Source organism: Gymnodraco acuticeps, unplaced genomic scaffold (assembly GCF_902827175.1).
Source record: "Gymnodraco acuticeps unplaced genomic scaffold, fGymAcu1.1, whole genome shotgun sequence".
NCBI classification, from domain to species: Eukaryota; Metazoa; Chordata; class Actinopteri; order Perciformes; family Bathydraconidae; genus Gymnodraco; species Gymnodraco acuticeps.
The window spans coordinates 38,519-59,606 of NW_022990158.1; the positions used below are offsets into that span (position 1 = coordinate 38,519).

Here is a 21,088-nt window from a genome sequence, read left to right on the forward strand (position 1 = left end):
TTAACCTACAAGATTTGTACCATATACTTCCATTATAACCACATTTGTGTATCCCCTCCCCCCCTTTAAATTAAAGTGAAAAAAAGATTTTGCCCTAATTGTCCTCTGCATTTGTCCCTAAATGTTAGTGGTGCCATGGCAGCCCGGGGACCGACTCTAATTCTGAGGTGCCTTGGTCAAGAGCAATGAAAGGAGTATCTGAACATCCATAACATGCATGTTGTTTTAGGAGTATAATAATTATCTTTATGCTGGTTGGTCTCCCACCCTCGGCGGGTTATCAGCACAAATGATGTCCCCATATGATAAAATCCACCATCCCCCCTGATTTTTTTTTACAACTTGAGTACTGCCTAGGGGTCCGCGTACCCCCATTTGAGAACCACTGCTTTAGAGAATCCGAATGCACTTTCACTATCCGACGTGTTTATGATGCGCCAGCGGACTTCCTAAATGTGCGTCTGCTGCTGTGGGGAAACTATGGAAACTACAGTTTTCTATACAGCGGACTACAACATGGATGTTTAATAAGAACGAGGGACTACTGTAAACTCATCTAGAGACTCTGCACCGTGCTCTGATGCTGTTGTTTTATGCTTTATGAACGTGGACAACAGAGAAACATATTCTTCATGACCAAAGTTGGAATTGAAATAAAAAAGGAAAGTGAAACTTACGCTCGTCACCCTCTCCCTCTGGTCCACATTAATACAAATGATCCCAATACGTATGATTGTATGAACTATGAAAATATCTTAAAATAAATACAAATGTATTTATTATAAACGTTAGTTCTTAACATCTATCACTGTGTACATCACCATTCAAACATCTTTTAAAAGTTGAACAAACCCCACACAGCTCAGTATGAAATGAAATGTTGACTTTATTTGATAATTTCAGTAAAAACTAACGTTCATATTTCTCTTTGATTATAATACTGATGAACGTTCAAAACAAAGCACTTTGGCAACTTACCACATACGTTTAAAAAAGCTTAATAAGCACCGTAACTTTCATGATATAATTTCTCGGTCATAATCGGTTGTTTCCGTGAACGGCCAACTGTTGTGTGACGGCAAATGCTGCGGCTGCAAGGCATTGTGGGGCAACATTTTCTCATCTCCTTTCGTCAAGGGAGGTCTAGTGGTTCCTAAGCTAAAGGAGGTTATAAAGGAAGTTTGAAACCTCCTTTCCTATCATCTAGAGAATTCGAACGGCACTTATCATGGCTGCCACTGAGGGACTTCCGGGTCATTTCACTCCATTAGGAAAGTTCCTAAGCTAAATGGACTATTCGACTTCAGCCTCTGTGAAAAATAAACACCACAAAGATTCAAGGGTTTTTGTTATCAGATGCTAGCTACAGTGTCATTTTGGCATTTAAAATCTTAGATCCCGAGCTCCTCCAACAGTGCAACATAATATAAATAGGACATAATAAGAAAATAAATAAAGATAAATCAAAAATAGTGCAAAATGTACCACTTGTGGTTCAAATTATGAAACCAGTAGATTCATTCATTTATTTATCTGTGTTGCCCCAGCTAAATCGATGTTAATCCATTTATGTGGTTGTGGGATTACTGTACGTTACGTTGTGCGATCGCGTAGTAAGTGAACACCATGCTACTGATTACTATCCGATGACCATGAACGCACCGGACATCGGCTACAACTTCCTCTCTGTCTGACTTCGCCAAGCAAGTAATGTGCTGCACCGCATGCCTCCAATATTTTAATGTTTATTGCATGTAAATCAGTTGTAGTTACATTTTTTTTTTAAGCACGAGCTAGCTAAACACATATTAGCTTTACTTGACCGGAGATATAGGCCCTTTCTCATTTCTCTAACTCCCCTCCTCAACTCCTATCCTCGAGACTTAGTCCCGCCCACACGAGATGCGAGCGGAGGAGCCGAGGAGGGGAGCCGAGGAGAGAGGAGGGGAAGCAGCAGGCGGTTAGAGAAATGAGAACTCCTCTGAGCGGTCATTTTAAAGAGACGTCCATCAATGATGACAGGAGGCACAGCAGCCCTCTGTCTGATGGACAGATGTGTTCATGATGACTTACTTTTAATTCATTCACAGTGCGGTATGATGAGACAATAACAGGCTACAGATGCGGACACACACACACATGTATATGTAATATGTATATATTTATATAAATATATACAATTTCACACACACCTACACCACACACACGCACCTACAGCTCCAAAAGCATAATCAGGCTACAGCCGTTGTGTATTTTATTATGTGAAGCACTAAATGGTTTTAGAAAAATATCGACTCTTTGTTTGTAGATATCTACTAAACTAAAGCAAATAAAGAGAGTAGGCCTGTTATACTGAGTGATATATATTTTACACACTGCTCTGCTTTCTGCACGGACCTCACAGCTGTTCTCACTGTAAACATCGCATCGCGATGAAAGCAGTTAATAAAATAATATCCAGGGGATGCATGCAGAGCTGTCATTGGCTGAGATAAGTCTGGCCGTGCGTCACGACTTTGAAACATCTCTGTTCCCGGAAATGCATCCACGAAGGAGCCGTGGAGGACCGTGGAGGACCCATCAGTGTATCCTCGGTTATAGCTCCTCCAGAGAGCCTCCTCGATGCTCGGTCCTCGAAGTGCATTTAGAGAAATGAGATGTCCTTCAACATGGCGCGCTAAAATTCATTTCCGGGTCACTATCGGAGGACTGAGGAGTCGAGGAGTCGAGGAGGGGGATTTAATTAAATGAGAAAGGGCCATTGTGCAGTAATGAGTCCTACAACCCGGAAGTGAGTTAGCATTTTACAACTATTGGTTCCCTCGTCTCAGAGTCTATAGAGGTTTCTCAATACTCTAATTTCCCCTCCTCGACTCCTCGGTCCTCCGGTAGTGACCCGGAAATGGATTTCAGCGTGCCATGTTGAAGGACATCTAATTTCTCTAAATGCACATCGAGGACCGAGCATCGAGCATCGAGGAGGCTCTCTGGAGGAGCTATAACCGAGGATACACTGATGGGTCCTCCACGGCTCCTCCGCGGACGCATTTCTGGGAACGGTGGAGGCGTTACGCACGGCCGGACTTATCTCAGCCAATGACAGCTCTGCATGCATCCCCTGGATATTATTTTAGAAACTGCTTTCATCGCGACGCGATGTTTACAGTGAGAACAGCTGTGAGGTCCGTGCAGAAAGCAGAGCAGTGTGTAAAATATATATCACTCAGTATAACAGGCCTACATTACTCTCTGTATTTGTATGCTGTAGTTTATCTACAAACAAAGAGTCAATATTTTTCTAAGACCATTTAGTGCTTCACATAATAAAATACACAACGGCTGTAGCCTGATTATGCTTTAGGAGCTGTGTGTGTGTTAGACAGTGCGTAGATGCGGCGGACAGACGGGTCTCAGTTGGTTTGGTGTCCTATGCTTACTTTTAATACTTGTAAATACAACTTTTGGCCCGTAATTTCAATTCCCCATTTCAGCGACCAGAGAGAGTCTCTGGTTGTGTTATGTTATTATGAGAGTGCTCTCATACTTGTTTGATTCTAAATTGTATATATTTATATAAATATATGTGTGTGTATATGTCCGCATCTGTAGCCTCTTATTGTCTCATTATACCGCACTGTCAATTAATTAAAAGTAAATATATAAGTCATCAGGCTGTGCCTCCTGTCATCATTAATGGACGTCTCTTTAAAATGACCGCTCAGAGGAGAGGAGTTCTCATTTCTCTAACCGCCTGCTGCTTCCCCTCCTCTCTCCTCGGTTCCCCTCCTCAGTCCTCCGCTCGCATCTCCTGTGGGCGGGACTAAGTATCGAGGATAGGAGTCGAGGAAAGGAGTCGAGGAGGGGAAATTAGAGTATTGAGAAACCTCTAATGGGATTTCTCCATAGGATTTTGGAAAATAGCTCGAAATAAGATCTGTGGAAAACGAACCTGCTTGATAAATGCACGTTTTGTTCAGCCGGATAATCTCCACATATCTACCCTACTTTTATAATTTTCTAATCATAAATCTAATGGCCAGAAGCAAAATGCTAACGTCATGCTATAAACGAACTACAGACCATGGATGTATAATAATAACCTTTAAAATAATTACCTTTAGAAGTACACCAAAACATAACTGCTAACAATGTAAATGCTGTGTTGGAAAAAAAGTTAACGTAAGAAAATGTTGAGTTAAATACTTTTGGCACTGTATATACAAAGCTTGGAAAAATGCCTATTGTGGCTGTCATACTTGCATACAGTGGCAACTAATAGTATTGTGAAGAAATGTCATGACAACCATCTACTGTTACCTCACGCTGATTGTTGTGGTCCTATTTAGGACAAAACGTTCAGAGCTGTCCTTGTTCCAGTCCGCCCCTGATTGATTAGTGCTTTAACTCGTAAATTACCCCCAATGTTAAAGCTTGTTGATGATATGTGAGATTGTAAATGGTCATGCATTCTAAAGTGTTCACTGTATTTTTTTCCTTCAACAGATTCCAAGCCAAAGCAAGATCAAACAGCACTTTTAAGAGCCTTTTTCTATTTCTTCTCTTCTCCTTCCTCAGAGCTATATTCCCTACATTTCTTCCTGTCTTCTCCCTATTTTTACCATCTTCATCTCTGTCTCTTTACCACTTTCTCTTTTGTATTTATACGCACGCAAACACACACACGCACACACACACACATGGGTAGTTGTGCCCACAGGTAAGAACTTAAACTTTTCACGATTTATATATAGCATTACAATCGACTAACAGTGTCATATGTTTATGTCTTTGTTATGCAAAACTTACAGGGAAATAAAAAATGGTCTTATTCGAGCTGGTAACACAGTAGACGACGTTGCAGCGTATTACTGTAGTACTGCTATAATTCGAGATTATATTATAAAAACAATTTTATATATAGGATTTCAACAGATTAACATTATCATATATTTTCGTCAAATTCAAGATTGTGCTTTTACAGTGCAATGTCATGGTCAAGCTTGTAAGATAGTAGAAGTTGTGTAACCTTACTTTCGATTACATAATATTTTACCGCTGAATTTGAGCTTTGCTTTGAAATTGTACTAAAACTAAGTAAGGGGCCATTATTGCATTGATACTAAATTAATTTACTCAAATCAAATAAAAATGCAAGTGTTTTTATTCTATTCTAAACAGGATACAGTTTTTGTTGTAGCTTGAGGAGGGACTTACAGTGAAAAAAAAACTATACAAAGGAAAATTAGTCAATATTTGTATTTGATTGCATTCTGAATTTGAAACCCAGTTTTAAATGTGTCACGATCTGTCTGTGTTGTGTTTTGTCTTGTCTAGATCTGTCTTTGGTGTTCTGTCTGCGTTGTGTCTTGTCTAGATCTGTCTTTGGTTTTCTGTCTGCATTGTGTTTTGTCTGGTTTAGATCTGTCTGTGGTTCCCTGTCGTTAGTTTCCCTGGTGTGTCTAATTTACCCGATTGTGTTCACCTGGTGTCCCTGTGTTTTCTCCTCCCTCCTCACCTGTGTCTTATTTGTATGATTAGTCTTGTGTGTATTTAAGTTCTGGTTTTTCTGTCTGTCTTTGTCGGTTCGTCTTGTGTAATGACTTAGTCCTTCAGATCCAACGGCTGATGAGTAGTAGAGAACGGAGAAGTGGTGTACAGAGTACGATTTAAAGCGTTTGTGAGGGTTTTTTCACGGAGCCTACATATTCGTTGTTTTGGTGAACGGTTGTGGTTCTTTTTTGAACGCCCCCCCTGGGGGTTCTTCCCCTGAGCTGTTTTTTTTTTTTTTTATGACAGAATCAATGGCAACTGAGCCAGGTATGGACAAGACCACGGCAACGCGGATCATGGACAACGAGAAAGAGGGGGGCAAAACGGACGGAAAGGAGGATACCGACGAAGAACAAGGACAAAACAAGAAAGGAGAAGGGGAGTGAGAGGTACAGTGTAGAACTAACTGTGGAGGTAACTGTGGATGGAGGAGCTGCAGTAACAATGATGGACTTACTAAAGGGAATACAAAAAAGTGTGGGGTTGTGGACGGGTGCAGAGTGAGAGGGGAGCGGCTATATGAAGTCACCATGCGGACCTGTCTAGGAAAAATGAAAATAATGGAGGGGCTGAGGGTGAACGGGGTCATGGTGCACGCACAGGACCTCTTGAACAAAGATCTGACTGTCTCGTTCCTAAATCTGCCGGTATATGTACCTGATAGGATGATACTTAAGAGACTGGAAGAGTGGGGGGTCGAGCCCATCTCGGCAATCAAAAAAAGAGTGTGGCCGGGCACAGAAATCACAGACGGCACCAGATTCCTGAGAGTAAGGTTCAATGACAAGGTCAGCTCCCTCCCCTATTCCACAAAGTTAGACACAGTGGGGGGGGCGGAGTACTTCAGAGTATTGCACAATCGCCAGGTTCCTGTCTGCCGGCTGTGCATCCAGTCCGGTCACTTCTTTAGGGAGTGCCCGGAGTTTAAGTGCCACAAGTGTGGCCAGACAGGACATTATGCCAGGGAGTGCAGGTTCAGGGCGGAGAGAGAGGAGAAAGAGGAGGAAGAGAAGGAGGACAAGGAGGAAGACGAGGAGCAAGATGAGGAGGAGGAAGACGAGGAGGAGGACGAGGAAGAAGCGGAAGGAGCGAAGTAAAGGTTAAATTCTTACCTGCCTGGATTTTGGATTACCTCACGGTTTGTTTTCCCGATCCTGATAGACCCAGGTCTCCCCATTCCCTTTTTGATACCACACGCATTGGTGTGGTCCGTTTGGTGTCAGCCCCTGCTTCTCACCCAGTGTTTGCTACAGTCCAGGAGCCTGGCTTTTGGAGGTCCACGGAGCCTCCAAACGGTTCCTAAAAGAAGGAGTCGCAAGGCCAGGTTAACAGCACAAGCCCAAAGGGCCATGGTTACAGACCCAGTTCTGGCCCCAGCAGCCATGATTCTTGCTCCAGAACCGGTCCCGGCAGCCATGGATTCGGCTCCAGAGCCGGCCCATACAGCCATGTTTCCGGCTCCAGAACCGGACCTTACAGCCATGGCTCCGGCTCCAGAGCCGGCCCATTCAGCCATGTTTCTGGCTCCAGAACCAGCATGTTTCCGGCTTCAGAACCGGACCTTACAGCCATGATTCTGGCTTCAATTCCGGCTCTAGAGCCGGCCCACTCAGCCATGTTTCCGGTTCCAAAACCGGACCTTACAGCCATGTTTCCGGCTCCAGAACCGGACCTTACAGCCATGTTTCCGGCTTCAGAACCAGACCTTACAGCCATGATTCTGGCTTCAATTCCGGCTCCAGTTCCAGAACCAGTTCCGGCCTCAGCAGCCATGGTTCCAGAACCAGTTCCGGCCCCAGCAGCCATGGTCCCAGACCCAGTTCTGGCCCCAGCGGCCATGTTTCCGGCCATGTTTCCGGTCCTGGTTCCGGCCCCAGCAGCCATGGTTCCGGCCCCAGCATCCATGGTTCCAGACCCAGTTCTGGCCCCAGTAGCCATGGTTGCGGCCCCAGTTCTGGCCCCAGCAGCCATGGTTCCAGACCTAGTTCTGGCCCCAGCAGCCATGGTCCAGGCCCCAGTTCCGGCCCCAGCGGCCATGGTTCCAGACCCAGCTCTGGCCCCAGCTGCCATAGTCCCATCTCTTGTCCCATCTCTGGTCCCTTCTCTAGTCTTTTCTCGAGTCCTAACTCAAGTTCCTTCTCTAGTCCCTTCTCTGGTCCCCTCTCTCTTCTCGAGTCCCTTCTCTAGTCCCTTCCCAAGTCCCTTCTCTAGTCCCTTCCCAGGTCACTTCTCTAGTCCCTTCTCCAGTCCCTCCTTTAGTCACTTCTCTAGTCACTTCTCTAGTCCCATCTCCAGTCCCTTCTCTAGTCCCTACTCTATTCCTTTCTCAAGTCCTTTCTCAAGTCCCTCCTCTAGTCCCTTCTCTAGTCCCATCTCCAGTCCCTCCTTTAGTCACTTCTCTAGTCCCTTCTCAAATCCCAACTCTAGTCACCTCTCGAGTCACCTCTCGAGTTCCCTCCTCTAGTCCCTCCTCAGGTCCCCTCTCGAGTCCCCTCTCTAGTTCCCCCTTGGTTCCCCTCTCGAGTCTCATCTCAGGTCCCCTCTCGAGTCCCCTCTCTAGTTCCCCCTTGGTTCCCCTCTCGAGTCTCCTCTCAAGTCACGTCTCAAGTCCCTACCCAATGTCCTGGTCCGTTGGAGGTTCCGCTGGGGGTCCTGCCAACTCCATGTCCTGTCCCGTTGGAGGCCCCGCCGACTACTCCTCTGCCGGGGGTCCTGCCAATCCTATGTCCGTGCCGTTGGAGGTTCCGCTGGAGGGCCTGCCAATCCTATGTCCTGTGCCGTTGAAGGTCCCGCCGACTACTCTTCTGCCGGGGGTCCTGGCAACCCTATGTCCTGTACCGTTGGAGGTTCCGCTGGGGGTCCTGCCAACCCTTTGTCCTGTCTCGTTGGGGGTCCCGCCGACTACTCTCCTGCCGGGGGTCCTGCCAACCCTATGTCCTGTGCCGTTGGAGGCCCCGCCGACTACTCTCCTGCCGGGGGTCCTGCCAACCCTGTGTCCTGTCCCGTTGGAGGCCCTGTCGACTACTCTCCTGCCGGGGGTCCTGCCAACCCTGTGTCCTGTCCCGTTGGAGGCCCCGCCGACTACTCTTCTGCCGGGGGTCCTGCCAATCCCTTGTCCTGTTCCGTTGGAGGTCCCGCCGACTACTCTTCTATCGGGGTCCTGCCAACTCTATGTCCCGTGCCTTTGGAGGTTCCGCTGGGGATCCTGCCAGCTCTATGTCCAGTCCAGTTGGAGGCCCCGCCATCACCTGTCCTGCCGGGGGTACTGCCAATCCCTTGTCCAGTTCCGTTGGAGGCCCCGCCATCCTCTGTCTCACCGGGGGTGCTGCCAACTCCTGGTCCTCTTCCGTGGGGGATCCTGCCGAGGCCTATCCCACCGGCTCCAGTTCCTGTTCGGCCGACACCGGGCTCTGCTCGGTCTCTGGAGCTGTCTGGTCTTCGCCCTTGAGCCCGGCCCCCTGACTTTCCCGGCCGGGGCCCTCACCCTCATGCTCGGCCCCCTGACTTTTCCGGCCGCGGTCCTCACCCTCATGCTCGGCCCCCTGAGTTCGCCCGCGGTGGCCTTCGCCCCTCCATAACCCCCACCTTGGAGTCTGTCTTGCACCCGGGCCGTCCGCCCGAGTCCCCCTTCTCGGCTTCTGCCTTGCCCCCGGGCCGTCCGCCCGAGATCCCTTCCTGGTCCTCTGCTGTGCCCCTGGGTTAGCTCAGTCGCGTCCTCCTGACCCCCTCCACCCACCCTGGTGGCTTAGTGATGCGTTTTTTCTGTCTGTCTTTGTCGGTTCGTCTTGTGTAATGAGTCTGACTTGGTCTGCGGTGAGTGTAGCGATGGAGGAGTTCGGCTATATAGGCAGGAGCCAGCCCATTTAGGGCTTTAAAAACAAATAAAAGGAGTTCTATCTATTCTGAACCGAACTGGAAGCCAGTGCAATGAAGCCAGAATTGGGGTGATATGGTCGCGCTTTTTATGGCCAGTGAGAAGACGTGCAGCTGCATTCTGAACTAGCTGAAGGCGTCTAATTGAGGCCTGGTCCATACCCACATACAGAGCGTTGCAGTAATCCAGTCTCGAGGTAACAAAGGCGTTAATAACCCTTTCTAGGTCTTTAAAAGATAAAAACGACTTGGTCTTAGCCAATAGTCGTATTTTGAAAAAGCAGGTCTTGACTACAGCTAACCTGCTTATCAAATTTAAAGGCGCTGTTGAAGGTCACTCCAAGGTTCATAACAGAGGGGAAGATATTTTTATTGAGGGAGCCCAGAATATCAACCGGGGAGACTGTTGGTTGGGGTCCAAAAAAGTTACTTACTCTTATTAAGGGTGAGGAAGTTTTGGCTCAGCCAGGATTTAATCTCTATTAAGCAGTCCTTCAACTGCTGTAATGAGTTGGCATTTTGATTGAGAGGCAGATAGATCTGTACATCATCAGCGTAACAATGGAAGGGGATATTATGTTTATATTGATATGATATTATGTGTTAATGGGTGACATGTCCGGTGAGTATGCTGGCCATGCAAGAACTGGGATATTTTCAGCCTCCAGGAATTGTGTACAGATCCTTGCAACATGGGGCCGTGCATTATCATGCTGCAACATGAGGTGATGGTCGTGGATGAATGGCACAATAATGGGCCTCAGGATCTCGTCACGGTATCTCTGTGCATTCACAATGCCATCAATAAAATGCACCTGTGTTCGTCGTCCATAACATACACCTGCCCATACCATAACCCCACCACCACCATGTTCCACTCGATTCACAACATTGACATCAGAAAACCGCTCCCCCACACGACGCCACACACGCTGTCTGCCATCTGCCCTGAACAGTGAAAACCGGGATTCATCCGTGAAGAGAACACCTCTCCAACGTGCCAGACGCCATCGAATGTGAGCATTTGCCCACTCAAGTCGGTTACGACGACGAATCGGAGTCAGGTCGAGACCCCGATGAGGACGACAAGCATGCAGATGAGCTTCTCTGAGACGGTTTCTGACAGTTTGTGCAGAAATTCTTTGGTTATGCAAACCGATTGTTGCAGCAGCTGTCCGAGTGGCTGGTCTCAGACGATCTTGGAGGTGAACATGCTGGATGTGGAGGTCCTGGGCTGGTGTGGTTACACGTGGTCTGCGGTTGTGATGCCGGTTGGATGTACTGCCAAATTCTCTGAAACGCCTTTGGAGACGGCTTATGGTAGAGAAATGAACATTCAATTCACGGGCAACAGCTCTGGTGGACATTCCTGCTGTCAGCATGCCAATTGCACGCTCCCTCAAAACTTGCGACATCTGTGGCATTGTGCTGTGTGATAAAACTGAACATTTTAGAGTGTCCTTTTATTGTGGCCATTCTAAGGCACACCAGTGCCATAATCATGCTGTCTAATCAGCATCTTGATATGCCACACCTGTGAGGTGGGATGGATTATCTCGGCAAAGGAGAAGTGCTCACTATCACAGATTTTTTCAGATTTGTGAATAATATTTGAGAGAAATGGTTATTTTGTGTATATAGAAAATGTTTTAGATCTTTGAGTTCATCTCATGAAAAATGGGAGCAAAAACAAAAGTGTTCAGTGTATATATGAAGGGCTTATTCTAAGCTAATCACAACAAAAAATAGTTATAGGTGATTATACACATTAATGGAAACCTAATTATGAATACCATAATCAATTATATCTTATAGAACCCCTATAAATACTCCAGAGTGTACTTTAGAGATAGAGATATTATCTCAACACTGTGATTGAGCCTGTGCTTAACAGCAGAACATCTAGTATACTTGTAAGGCATCAAGTGAATACTCACCTTCTAGTAGTACAATTACCCCAAGCACAAGACTAAAGAAAATACTGCAGGTGATACAAAATTGCGACGTTTATGTTGTTGAATGGCTCTAAACTTAATCCCACTTAGAATCTGTGGCACTGTTCATAAACCACAGTGCTACTCCAAAAACCTAGATGATATATACAGTGTAAATTCCACCAAGAGAAATGAGAAATGCAATGCAGAATAATGTTCAAAGCCTCTACTTGCTGATCGCAACAGTCTTAAGACTGTTAATGCATGCATCAAAAATGTCTTTGTTATTGCATAGGGGTTAAATATTTGTGCAAGCAGTGTATGTGATTTATGTTTAACAACTGGTTTTGCCTTTGTAAATAACCAGGGCATAATTGTTCTGAAATAATGTATATTTTGGTTTATTGGAAGCTGGAAAAACTTCAGGCCCTTGGAGCAAGAGGCGTCTTGTTCCTAGCCCGGCCTGGAATAAAGAAGGACTGGACCTGCGAAGTAATGATGCCAAGGTGCAATGTCAGCAGCAATGCCTCCACCTGCCTCCGAAGGATGGAGGTGTTATTTGAATTTGTTGCAAAAGGTATTGTTGTCTGTTAAAGTGAATAAAAAACTTATTAAGTAGGTAGTACTGTAACTTACATTTTTGTAGAATTAACCAATAATGTCATTGGAAATGGAATTAGACACTTAGATGTCGTTTTCTTAAAAAAGTTTAGGAGGAGCCCATAGCCCATAATTGACAGCAATTAACTTACACCTTTTCCTTAAATCAAGCATTCAAATGGGAGAACTAGTGAATTACATGATGTTGTTGATGCTATCCAAAGCTTATTTTCTTTAATCTAGGTTGGAGTCATACAGAGCCTGCAGCAGCCTCCGAAACCCCACAGCCTCCTGCGGAAAACTCGCCAGCCACATCAAGTAATTGCAGAAGTCTATTGTACCACTCTTCTTATTGTTTTCTGACTATTTTCGTTATATGAGGATTTTATAAACAGCCAGGAGCTGACCATTCAAAATGACATTTGTTGAACTGCCTGAGTCAAATAACGCCTAAGAACTTAATGTCATTACTTTTATTATCACTTATGAGGACATTCCTATTGGTGGGGTTAGAGACCAATGTGTCCTTTTTCTGTGGTAAAATTATGTTTGCATGGTCCATTGAGTGGTTGTACTTGATGTAATATAAACTTGTGTTATTTTTGTAAGCTTCAAAGTCATTGTCACTTTTAACAGCAACTTGTATGTTTTACAAATTGTAACCTTTTCTTTTTCAGAAGTCGTCATTGCCACCGCAGACACCCCCACCGAGTCCTGGTAAGTAGCACAGCATAGTTCATCGCGATTTCCAGTAAAATAGAAGGTTCTGTACATTGAAGAAGATGGCGTACATCCATTCTACTCTTTCTACTTCTATGTAGGAAACCTATCCGACACCCATCCCTGTCCCAGCTGCAAGCACCTATTCACTCCCTTCACCATCGGCTGCATCCCAGCCAGGGAAGAGGAAGAAGGGTTAGTGTTTTGTTTGTGTGATTCATTACATTTTAAATAATGAGTGTTGAGTGTTATTTGCCCTCTGGCATCATGGTTTATAATAATAGCACTTGTCATTTAAATGCACCTTTCAAGGAACCCAAGGTCATTTTACATATACAACAGAAATACAACACAATTCACAGATATCTTAGGGAAACCGTCTTTCCATAAATAGGGTGTGATTTGTCATAAAGTCACAGCAGGACGCTAATCTTACATCTGTCACAGGTTTGCCCACAGAGCGCTCCTCCTCTCCAAGACTTGCTACCTCTGTAGCAAATGGGTGTAGCAGTACCACAGGTGAAGGGATGAAGAAGAGGAATAAGGGTATGTTTTGTTTTTGTGGTACATCCTACTGAACAAATAAATAGCTGTATTCTCCTATTCACGCGCAAGTCCTTTTGCACACCACAAGTTACGCACATTTCAGACAAGATATCAGATCCAGGTTTCCATAGTCCCTCTCTTTTTAATAACCATAAAAAACCATAAAAGTTTGCTCAATGACTTGTCTTTATTTATAAGGTGGTTAGAAATGATGTTTCATGAAATAAAACAAAAAGGAAGTTGGATACAAATAGGCCACAGTGCAGATTAGCTAATGTTCTCTTCCTATATGAAAGTCATTAATCAAATATTCTTCTGGAGGATGTCCAAACCTTTTCTTCATTTGTTAATAACTTCTTATTTGCATCATTTCAGGCTGCAGAAAATGCTCAAGGCAGCAGATATTTAAGTACAACGGCATAAAAGACAGAAGGGTAGAGAAGGTAAGATGTTGAAACTGAGAGAGCATGAAGCAGCAATGCATTTACCCGTAGTCGCTGATATGGCTAACACTTGTTTTTGCCTGTCTGTTTGTGTGTGCCCGTGTGTAGGGAAGAAAGGAGGTAATGGTCTGCTGGCTACCTTGCATGGTGAGAACACAGCTCTTTGGTTAGCTTTTTTTTAGACTGTGCGTTATAAATAAATGTATTACTTCATAACTAGTTTACTATCAGGCTTCTACAAAACTGACCCTAAGTAATTTGTTGTTTTATGATAACCCATGCATATGAAATTATCTTGTGGCACATGCAATGATCTTATGGTTGTTTGTATTCATTGTGTTTTTCAGTGGGAGAAAATGGGAAGACACCTGGGAGCCTGCCAGTCAATTCAGTGTCATTTGTGTGTGTGTGTGTGTGTGTGTGTGTGTGTGTGTGTGTGTGTGTGTGTGTGTGTGTGTGTGTGTGTGTGTGTGTGTGTGTGTGTGTGTGTGTGTGTGTGAATACCGATTTGTTTATTTGTTTTATTAAAAACATTTCCCTTTTTGCAACATGAAGTCAAATGCTTCAATATTGTGTCATTATTACTCATGTCATGAGACACTATTACACCACATTTCAAATAGATATAACCCATGAAATAATGTTATAAATATTTAGGGATTGAGATTATGAAATCTAACAAGTAGCCTACCTTTGTGTTCATCTGAACAATAAACTGGACTGGTCGGATCACTGCTGCTATCTACAAGAAGAGCAGACTGTATCTGCTGAGGAGACAGGTATTTTGGAGTGCAGGGGGCACTACTTAAGACCTTCCATGACTCTGTGATGGCATCACCAGCAATCTTTTATGGTCTGGTCTGCTGGGGCTGCAACATCTCGGCTGCTGTCAGGAAAGTTACATGTAGTTTGGTAACAGCACCAGAATGGACAGGGTGTGCAGACACAGGAGAGCCGAGTCAAGGGAAAAGGAGCTTTGCATTAATTGTATTTATATTGACCCGAATGGTCTTGAACGGGACTTTAGTGGCACTAGATATACGACCAGGCTAGGAGTAGGCAATATCATTTTTTCACCTAGTTGTATCCCATAAGTGTGCATCTTACTGAGATTAAGATAAAGATGTGCCTTTACCTCACTGGTTGTAGAAAAAGCTTCTTATATTCTTTAGCATAGCTAGCTAACCAGATGCTAATAACAACAAAGTTATTGATTGTATGATCAGTATGACAGATCGCCACTGGGCTTTCAACTAAAGAACAGCCGCGCAAAAAGTGCGGCATGTGTACGGCTCCTTATGGGTACTGCAATTGTTGGCTGGAGCGACGTTCTGGTGCTCTCCGTCAGAACTGCACCCCTGTCAGACAAGACATATACCACGTGATGACATGTTAGGCTCGTGTTGTGTTCAAGGACCCCGACAGGAAAAACAGGCACTCGCTTGTTTAATTTTTTTGCGGTCTAGATTTCTTTAATTTTTTTCTTTTTTGCGTGTTTATAAATTACCTCGAGGGCCGTACCAAATGGTCTCGCGGGCCGTATACGGTACGGGGGCCGGAGGTTCCCCACCCCTGATGTATGAGAATAAATGAAAAACAGTTATGCAATACTTGACTGTAAAACAAGAATACAGTTTAAAAGGTGAGTGATTTGTAAAATATCCATAAAGAAAAAGAAAATCTGTTTGCCATAAATTCATTTTGCTCTCAAAGTGCACCAGGTTGATACATTTAACTTCAATATTTCAAAAAAAATAATTCCTGGGGAGCATGCCCCCGGACCCCCCTAGAGGAGGTGAGGACCCCCCCCCCACTTATAAAATAGCACTTTACCTCTGCTTACACTTATATGCTATTGTATATGCTGTGAGCTGATTATCGAGCCTTCATTGTAAGAGTCGCGGGTACACTGTGTATGAAAGTATTCCACTGTAGCGCCCGGTACATTAATGGGAAACCCTAGTTTGTACATGTTCAATTCATTTGTAACACTGTACACATGAACGTTTCTTTTTTCGGTTCACCAAAAATCTCACTCCAAGCTAAACTCAAATGTTGGCAGCCCTGGGTGACAGTACTCTTCAAAGGGTTCACGAAATATGACTACTACACAAACAAATGCTTTGGCTCAACAAAGAAAATCAACGCAACAGTTTGCATCAATGTTTATTGAGTTAAGACAACTTCTAATGAAATTGTGTTAAACCAACAAACTTATTTGAGTTAGGGGAGAAGGCTTTTCCTCTACAATCAGAGGTGTTTTTAATTACCACTTACTTAATAATTGGTAGCATGAACACAAGTTTTTTAATTGATTACTCAAAATATTAAGTTGTTCCGACTAGTTTTACCGTATGATTTAAAAGGAATTTTAAGTTGTATGTACTTAATTACCATCATTGTGAACAACCATTTATAAATTAAGTTGCTCCAAATATATTGTATTCAATAGTTTTTTTTCTTAGCTTTTTCATGTTTTTGCCTTTTAAAGAAAGAAATTAATTGATTCCACAACAAAAATATTAGGCAATTCACTTTTTATTTTGAACTGCAGTTGTTTATTTCAACACATGATGTTCCAATCAGGAGAGACTTCATTTAGTTTGAACATTTATTGACACATGCCATATGATAAGGTGCATGAACACCTGAAATCACAGCTGACTGCAGGAGAGAGGAGAACCATTTTATAGTTTGGCTGCAGCACGTTGATTGGCTGCTGGAGAATGAGGTGAAATGTAATAGGTTAAAGAGAACGCCTGTGATGAGCTGATTATATGCAGCTGCGGAGTGAATGTATATACACTCTGGCCCATTCCCAAACCGCCCACTACACCCTACCCCTACACCCTACCCGCGCGTTCACGTGACTTCACTATTATTTAACACCTCTTTTTATTGGGTTCTTTTATTTGGGGTTAAGTACATTGTCAGAATAAGTGAGAAATGTATTTAACTTCTGTTAGACAGCTATCATACTGAATACATATTGACTGTGAATGTATGCAAAAATGTATGGCATATGGCTGTCTAACAGAAGTTACATTAATTTCTCACTTATTCTGACAATGTACTTAACCCCAAATAAAAGAACCCAATAAAAAGAGTTGTTAAATAATAGTGAAGTCACGTTGTAATAACAATAACTCATCTCTCTCGAGTTTTATTTTGTAGCTTTGCTAAAAGCCACTGTGTCAAGTGTCCATCTTGGGTTGCCGTCCGGAGTTGTCCAATATGGCGGACCATCTCGCACATGCGCAGTACAGATCGGGCAGGGGGACGGATCGGGTAGTGACAGAGGGATGCTAACTCACTTCCGGGTTGTAGGACTCATCACTGCACTATATCTCCGGTCAAGTAAAGCTAATATGTGTTTAGCTAGCTCGTACTTAAAAAAAATATGTAACTACAACTGATTTACTTGCAATAAACATTACTTGCTTGGCGAAGTCAGACAGAGAGGAAGTTGTAGCCGATGGTCATCGGATAGTAATCAGTAGCATGGTGTTCACTTACTACGCGATCGCACAACGTAACGTACAGTAATTCCACAACCACATAAATGGATTAACATCGATTTAGCTGGGGCAACACAAATACATAAATGAATGAATCTACTGGTTTCATAATTTGAACCAAAAGTGGTGCATTTTGCACTATTTTTTTATTTATCTATATTTATTTTCTTATTATGTCCTACTTATATTATGTTGCACTGTTGGAGGAGCTCGGGATCTAAGATTTTAAATGCCAAAATTACACTGTAGCTAGCATCTGATAACAAAAACCCTTGAACCTTAGTGGTGTTTATTTTTCACGGAGTTCAGTTGCTAAGCGATCACACAACGTCACGTCCGGTATTTCCACAACAACACAAATGGATTAACATCGATGTAATACATTAATGTAGCCTTTGTTTCTGCTAAAAGAGGTGTCGACCAGCTAGGGCCACAAGAAAATCGGCGAAATCGAGTGTGAGGATTAAAAAATAAATGAAAAACATCTAATTTTGACAATAAAAACCAACCAATAGGCGCGGTAGATCATTTTCTTGGCACTTCCGGGTATTTCTCCATGTTAACAATACCGTGTAACTGTCACATTTGAAGGGGATTAACATCGATGTAATACATTAATGTAGCCTTTGTTTCTGCTAAACGAGGTGTCGACCAGCTAGGGCCACAAGAAAATCGGCGAAATCGAGTGTGAGGATTAAAAATAAATTAAAAACATCTAATTTTGACAATAAAAACCGACCAATAGGCGCGGTAGAGCATTTGCTTGGCACTTCTGGGTATTTCTCCACTGGTTGGGCCATGTTAACAATACCGTGTAACTGTCACATTTGAAGGGACAAAACCGTGACATATTCACGTCTCCCAGCATGGTAAATCATCACATGTTCACGTCTTGCCGTGATACCGGGTTGCCTGAACTACAGATACTTGAGATAAAAAAAACAATTATATGAAAGTTTATGAGATGCTACTATGAGAAAATACATGTAATTTTCAATTTAAATTTCCCCTTTGGAGAATTAAAGCTTTATGTAGGAAAGCCAAGTAAAATATTTTAATTATAATATTCTGGTGACATTTTCTAATCTCATATCTGAATAGTTTTTAATCCCTTGTTTATTACCTTAAAGCGGACCAAAGATAACAATAACGTTTTATGTATTTTGTCAATGATATATATTTGCTTTAACATTAACATGACAAATTGAATGCCAATAATTCATGTATATTAGCAATGGGAAAAACTAAATGTGTAATTTGATAGTTGTTACTTCAAAACCTATTGAATACCACCAGAATGTACGGTTCCGTTAGCTCTGCAGAGCTCAACTCAATGTCTTGGTTTCATGGCCCCAAAACCTTTTGTTGGTTCAGTCTCACAACTGTTATCAAACCCACAGCTGCAGGAAGCTGCTTTCAGCAAAACAACTCAGATAAACAACTGTATGCTACTTGCTCCGCACCAAACAGCACACAGACAAGTTAGCCCCTAGCTAATGAACAAAGCTTAGCAGTTAGCCGCTAAGCAGCCACTTTTATTTTCTAAGCAGTCGGTGGTTACTAAAGCAGCACTAAAAGGCGAGTTATGTTATTGTTTACTTGTGCGAAGAAGAAGATACTTATTATCACTAAATAATATATGTCTATTTATTTGTTATATGTGTAGAGCACAGTCAATGTGTGATGACACTTCTTCGGAGCTTCAGAGAATGGCGGCCATTGAAAGAAGAGACATTCATTCCCAGAATTCCTTGCAAGGGCGAGGTGCTCTATCCAGGTAGGACAGCTGATAGCACATAAGATGAATTTGACAAGTTCAGTTTTTTAAATATTCAAATAGATGTATTTAGATCTGATCTATTTCCTGTGAGCGATAATGTTAAATATTTGATTATTGGTGCCATTTACTATAAATGTAACATTTTGTCTTCAGGATAGTGAGTATGGTTATGACTCTGAGAGAATGGGCCCATAAGAGTTTGGCAGAAGAGACCGAGCGTCCCGATTCCTTCTTGGAGCGTTTCAGAGGCCCCGCCAACACGGACGAACAAGCCCCGCCCAGCAGGTTCAGCCACAGCCAAAATGGTTCTGATGCAGATCATGAAATCAGACGCTCCAGACGCATGTAAGACAACAAGAAATATTTTTAAATGCCTAAAGATAAAACATTACCTGAAACTTACATGCTTAAACCTTTGAATTTTCGTTTTCTCTTCTCTGCCAGGAGGAGGAAGTGTAAAGTGGAGGTCTTATCACCATCTGATGACGTCTACTACCACTGGCTGATTGTGATTGGTGCTGCTGTTTTTTATAACTGGACCCTACTGGTTGTCAGGTTGGGAAATATTACCGTGCCAATACAACAATACCTTTCACAGTTCTAGTACTACTGTGTATCTTTCTTAGAGATTCCACTGACTATAAATGCTATAACAACTATTACAGTTCCAGTAATGCAGAAAAACATGGACGTCATTATTTCAATATCTCTGAAAAGATGATCAGACACTTGAATTTGGGATAACAGTTGGCTTTTTTTTTGCCAGTCTGTGGTGTGAGAAATCCATTAGTATGGCTTTGAAGGAGGAATTGGCAAAGACAGTAGTGCTATAAAAAAAACTGTGAGAAGCACCACTTCTGATACAAACTGGCTGACACACACATGCTCCTAAAATATAATTTAAAGGTGCAATAATTCATATTTTATATCAACAAAATGACTGCGTAAATAAAAGCGTAAAAAAAGAGATTACATTACATTACATTACATTGCATTTAGCTGACGCTTTTATCCAAAGCGACTTACAATAAGTACATTCGACCAGGAAGACACAACCTTGAAGAAAACAGAATCATATAAGTACATCAGGTTTCATAGAGCCAAAACATTTCAAGTGCTACTCAACTGGCTTTAGATAAGCCAGTCCTTTATTAGTATATAAGTGCTTTGTTAATAGTTCTATCGCTCGAAGTGGAGTCGAAAGAGATGAGTTTTCAGTCTGCGCCGGAAGATGTGCAAGCTATCTGCTGTCCTGATGTCAATGGGGAGCTCATTCCACCATCTTGGAGCCAGGATAGCAAACCCACGTGTTTTTGCCGATGGGAACTTGGGTCCCCCTCGCAGCGAGGGCGCAACGAGTCGTTTGGCTGATGCAGAGCGGAGTGCACGTGCTGGGGTGTACGGTTTAACCAGATAGTCGACAAAGGAGACTTCCGCTGTGTCTTAACTCGCTACGTGAACCAAAGTTAAGTAAAAAATAATGTGCGCGATTGCCCGGTGTTTCGGCTCCGCCCCAAAATATTTAATGTTTGGTCAATTAAACAAACAGACAGACACACCAAACCAAAGAACATAACCTCCTCTGATGAGCTAATTATCCCCAGACTCTGCAGTCTGCCGCAGCTCTGCAGGACATTTTTACCTTCTTTCAGCTTCTTGTTATATTTTTCTTACCTGCAACTCTATGGTTTTGGATCAGTCTTAATGCTCTGATCAGCTTGTTTTTAGGAGAAGAGCATAACTGTACAGTTTCTGCTTGGCGCTTTATAGCCGAGAGACAATGCTAGCAGCTAACTATTGAACATAGTATAGCAGCAGCTTAAGAACCAGGTATATCCCACAGGAATTGGTAGGAACCAAAACAGTGAATAGAGTGAATATTGTACTTGTTGCTGTGATTTACTTTGTTTGTTAGAGTCACTAATGGCGCGTTTCCACTGCAGCGGGTAGCTCGCTTTAAGCGGGTAGCTCGCTTTAAGCGTGCCGAGCCGTGCGGGGCCCGTTTTTGGTTGCGTTTCCACTTGGCCTAGTTTTTGCCCGGGGCTACTTTTTCACCTTTTTCTGGCCCGACTAAATCGTGGTCCTAGGGCCAGGAACAACCAGGCTGAGTCGGGCTGAGTATGC

General features: G+C 43.3%; 1 protein-coding gene across 2 annotated transcripts in view; it reads left to right on the plus strand.

The window, feature by feature from the left end:
• The window catches only part of LOC117546964 (cyclic nucleotide-gated cation channel-like), a 57,303-nt gene that overhangs the window by 32,743 nt on the left and 3,472 nt on the right, over positions 1–21,088 (plus strand). For both annotated transcript variants that reach the window (XM_034217403.1, XM_034217404.1), the window contains 3 exons: positions 18,851–18,961; positions 19,118–19,309; positions 19,409–19,519. In XM_034217403.1, coding sequence (XP_034073294.1) covers positions 18,851–18,961; positions 19,118–19,309; positions 19,409–19,519 — 414 coding nt within the window. The remainder of the gene's footprint in view (positions 1–18,850; positions 18,962–19,117; positions 19,310–19,408; positions 19,520–21,088) is intronic.